A 5,120-nucleotide genomic window follows, 5' to 3' on the forward strand; every position below is an offset into this window, starting at 1 on the left:
ATATTATACCGAGGAAACAAGTTTTTTCCAAGTTATTTCCATAAGAAACTTCGATCACAAAGCGAACTATCCTAGAATTGGGGTAGAAATATAAAAAAATTATGCAATTGTTATCGAATTATTTGAAGTTGCTTTGGGGGTTGGGGCGGCAAAAATTCGTCAACACTCTAAATAAGGGACACTTTAATAAGCATACGTCACGTTTTCACTACATATGTTTGTAATTTACGGACGTCCATTTTTATCGAAACGAACAGGTGACCATCTGGCGGTCCCGTAATTGCTGCAGGACTGGGCCCGAATGACGTTTCACATTTCGAACCTGACGTTGGAATTCTCGAGTCATACTTCGCGACTATAATAACGCCGGAGGATTCCCATATTCCATTCCATTGGAGAGTTCAAAACTGTGAGACTGAACGCGAGGTTCTCCGTAGGAATAAATAAACGATCGAATCGTCGATCGATTTTTTCTTTACAAAGTGTTTACAAAACCGTTAATTGGTTTCCCGTTAATTCGTACATTTAATCCGTTTTTTCATCGGTGGTTCTTCCTCCTACCCTGCAGCCGTACAGTCTCCAAACGAAAATGGGAATCGTCGAGACGTACCGTTTCCTCATGGAGGAAATTTCCGGTGAGTTTTTGAATGTTCTCAATTTTACCGAGTGTTTTTATTCCTTTATTTTTTCTCCTTTTTTTTCTCGGCACGTTCATTCCTACGACTGCATGAGTGAAACGCTTTTTAATCATCTATTCTTCAAGATGGAGTAGAAAAAATTTTTGGCGAATATTCAGTCGATGTTAATTTGTCAAATACGTATATTCCTAAGCTACGATGATTTTTCTATAAGTATGCATGAAGAAATTAACAAAAATTTGGAATAAGAGCTTCGATATCGTTTTGAAATTGTTCAAAACCTGTTAGATACGTTCAATTTCCCTTCACGGTTGCTGGTTTTTTTTTTTTTGTTTGTCAAACTCACTACAACAGATTCTTGTTTCCTCGTTTTCTCGAAAGATTATAAAATATCTTATCATAAAAACGAGTGATAAGAGTGAGAAAGCATAATTTTCAGAATGAAATTCTAACAGCTACTCAAACAGAGTGAAAATCGACTGAGAATCGATTATCGAAATAATTGTTTTCGAATTGATATTATTTCAAAAGTATATCTCAGCTGGCACCTGATTTTATTCTTAGTTAAGGGAACACGTCAGTGAAAGTTTAAACTTTTTCGATTTGCTTGAAACTTGAACTCATAATAAATCTCTGTAAAACAAGTTTCACGCATGTCGGTAATTTTTTACCGACATTACACGAATGCATTACCGATACGCGATAAACGTCGGTAACAAATGTCGCCAAAATGAGATTTTGGTGTTGTTCGTAATCGAAAACCAGATCAGCTGCCGTTTCGTCATTTCACCATCAAATCTCATGGGACTGGGCTCAAAATGTGCGGTTTCATTACCGCCGAGTGGCATCATACGGAAAATTTCGATCCATTCAGTGCAACTGTAAAAATTTGGCCAATTTCTGTGGATGGTAACCGATCTGTAAATTTTTTTTCCAAATTTTGAAAAATTAAAAAGACGCTCCACTTTTTGCCAAAATAAGGTATCAACTGCCCAAGTTTCACTCTGATCGCTTGAGCGGTAAAGAAGTTTTGCATCCCCGCGTTTTCGAGGTGGACAACGCGGCGCCATAAGCGCCTTAAGGAGCACATGAGCGACTCCTGGCGTGACTTTGGTCCTGTTTCCAGATCCGAGGGTGAGGAATTGGTTCCTGATGAGCAGCCCGTTACCGGTGGCACTAACGCTCCTCGCCTATTTGGGATTCGTGTTGTACTTCGGGCCGCGTTTTATGGAACGACGCAGTCCCTACTCTCTCCACAGGTTTATGGTCGCCTATAACATCTTCGTGGCGATTTCGAGCGGGTTTATATTCTACGGGGTAAGTGTAACTTTATTGCAGCCAGTCAGTCAGCTAGTCAGCCGAGCACTGACTGTGAGTAATAATTGAAGCTCGGTTCCGTCGCTCTTCGTCTTTCTTGAAAGCTCGCAGCATGGAATGTATGGGGAATTCCATGCGAATCTGACCAACGTCTGACAAGCCTCACCGTTTCTGATATTTTTTTTTACAATTTTTCCCGCTATTGTCCTAACTCTGAAACAGTACCCTTAATTTTTTTTTTCGCATTTTCTATTAAACTGCTCAATTATTTATGAATATTTAAAGTGATTTTGAAAAAGATCTTGAAAAAGAGCTGAGGCAATTGCGGAAAATTTTTTGAAGAAAATAAAAAATTTATAAGAAAATATACACGGGCTATTGAATAATTGCAATCTTTATGAGAGGCGAAGCGTAAGAAGGTGCAAAGAATCGCAAAAAGCTTGAGAGGCGAGGATGAAACTCGCTGTGAAATCTTTAAAGTTTCATCAATTTACCTTTTGAATAAGAAATCATCGTTTCCAGCTCCTCACATCGGGTTTCACAACGAACATATCCCTCGGCTGTGAACCAGTCGATTTTTCCTACAGCCCTGAACCTCTGAACGTGAGTAGATTTGATTATAACGACGTTATTCCATTTCATTCAATTCACAGCCCCATGAGATTAAAATAAGAACGATGTTGTTGCGGCAATTGAAATCATACTCGCGAGAATTTGGAGAAAAATAAAAAAGGAAAACAAAAACAAAAACAAAAAAATTATATGAAACAAATGGAGGAGGGTGGGGCAAAGTGGGCCCCTTAAGAAAATAATGCCTAAAATAAGAATAAAATGTTTAATTTTTCTATTAAAAATTGAGTTAAATTATTATCTAGCTTTTTCGAGAAAAAAATAATCGTAAATTCAAGTTGAGAAAATTATTTCACTTTGACGAGTTGAGAGTAAAGCACAAAATGATTTCCGACTGATTCATATTTAAGAAAAAGTTCAGGTGATTAATTTTATCCCTTGTTATTTAAAAGATTTCAGGGAGCCCACTTTGACCTCAAATTTTTTTTTACACTACATGTTTGCTGATAAATCTACATATTCTTCTAATTCTTTAATTTTTACTCTTCATCTCGATGAAAAAATTTCAGAATTACATAATTTTACAATCAAATCTAACAGGCATAAAAAATTCGCCGGGTCACCGTTTAATTTGAACTTCCGGTTCTACCGGAAATAAATTATTTTTCAATGTTTTATCGATAAACATACACTCTCTCCTCTTTATTACTTCTGCTAAATAAACGATTACGCTGCCTGGTTTTTGAAACTTTCTTTTATCCTCAAAGAAAAAACAAAAAAGAAAAAAGAAAAAAATAAAAAGAAAGAAAAATGGAAACAAAATCAACCGACTCGTTCTATAAAATGAAAGATCGTTGTGCCAGTGATTCATTGATTTGGATAAATCTTTTTTTCCCAAATAGATGGCGAGATGGGTTTGGTGGTTATTGTTGTTGAAAATCGTCGAGCTCGGTGACACGGTGGTTTTCATACTGCGGAAGAAGTACAACCAGGCATCGTTCCTTCACATTTATCACCACGTTGCCACCGTCATGCTTTCCTGGATAGCTTGCAAATACGCTCCGGGTGAGTAACGTAAATTATAAAGCAGCAAAAAAAACCAGAAAAACAAAAAAAAAAAAACACTCAAATAAGAAGAAAAACGATGATTTTCTATCCAATAATAATCTCAATCCTGATAACTTGCGTTATACGTCTCGATCGATTTAGCTAATCTTAGGATTATCGAACGACGAATAAGTCAATATTGTTTAAATTTTATAAAAAAAAAAAAAATTCTTTACAGGCGGAATGTGGACCTTCGTTATGCTGCCGAATTGCCTTGTTCACGTGATAATGTACACTTATTATTTACTGGCGTGTTTGGGACCTTCGGTACGGAAGAAACTAGAACCTTGGAAATCTTATCTGACGATGCTTCAATTGGTTCGCAAATATTATACCTTATTAAAACGATACGAATTAAATTTAATTAGCAATAATCAGTCGATTACGTATCAACCCCGAGGGTGAAAAAACAGACTCTTTCAACACCGTGAGATAAAAAAATCTCACGCAATTCGTTTATTCAGTTTTTTTTTTTTTTGTTTTTTTTTCGTTCATATACAAAATTTTCGAATCTAATGTTTTGAAAATCTCGACTATCGTCAATTTTTATCTCTCGCGTTATTCTTTTACTTCTCTTCTTATCCTCGTTCCTACACCAATTATCAACGTCATTGTTATTATTATTATTATTATTATTGTTATTATTATTATTATTATTCCAACCACCACGATTATGATTACGAAATATCTTCTTTTTTGAATCCAAGGATATTAATCAGCTTCGGTGAATGTGATTTAATTCTGATTGTTGACCATTGTTATCTGATTGCAGATTCAATTTGTGATAATGGTGGTGCACACGGCGCAATCGCTGATGCCATCGTGCGAGCCGAACCGGAAACCGCTCGCCTATATTTACATGTTCAACGTTGTAGTTATATTCTATATGTTTTGGGACTTTTACAAGAGATCGTACAGCAAAAAGAAGTCCCGGTAAAAATGTGAAACCGAAAACAAAAAAAAAAAAAATTATATTACAATGTAACATATATTTGTTACCCGTAATACCCGATTTCTGTGCACGAATTTTCACACGATACACGTTTTCATGAAAAAAAAAAAAAAAAAAAAAAAAAAAACTAGACCAGTATTAAACCCTGACCAAATTTTTTCAAATTTTTTTTTTATTACATCGTCAATTTTTTAGAAATATTTGTCGGTTTAAGAATTTAAAAATTCCGAAAAAAGGTGATAAAAAAACAGAAAAAGAATTCGATCCACGTTTTCCTTAACGGGGGATGTTTTGTGTCATTCGGTGGATTTTTGAGAATCATTTCAGTTTTTAAAAAATGGGCATCCGCAATCGACTTCAAATATTTATAAAAAATAACCGCTTTAATAAAATAATTTGAAAAAAATTCTTGTCGCTTTTTTTACCAAGAAGAATGTTAGAAAAAAAAAAACGTAAAACGATTTTGAGATGGTCGGGGTTTAACAGTGGTCGAATTGGCGTGGAATATCCCATATATGTATAACGTGTGGGAAAAA

General features: G+C 35.3%; 1 protein-coding gene across 1 annotated transcript; it reads left to right on the top strand.

Moving 5' to 3' along the window:
* Window positions 1-509: 509 nt before the first annotated feature.
* Window positions 510-4,620, top strand: LOC124413807 (elongation of very long chain fatty acids protein 1-like). The gene is made up of 6 exons (XM_046894586.1): window positions 510-635; window positions 1,765-1,955; window positions 2,478-2,558; window positions 3,428-3,590; window positions 3,811-3,950; window positions 4,405-4,620. Exons 1-6 carry the CDS (start codon window positions 590-592, stop codon window positions 4,567-4,569), a joined length of 786 nt encoding a protein of 261 aa, XP_046750542.1. The 5' UTR covers window positions 510-589; the 3' UTR covers window positions 4,570-4,620.
* Window positions 4,621-5,120: the final 500 nt, after the last annotated feature.

Source organism: Diprion similis, chromosome 13 (genome assembly GCF_021155765.1).
Source record: "Diprion similis isolate iyDipSimi1 chromosome 13, iyDipSimi1.1, whole genome shotgun sequence".
Lineage (NCBI taxonomy): Eukaryota > Metazoa > Arthropoda > Insecta > Hymenoptera > Diprionidae > Diprion > Diprion similis.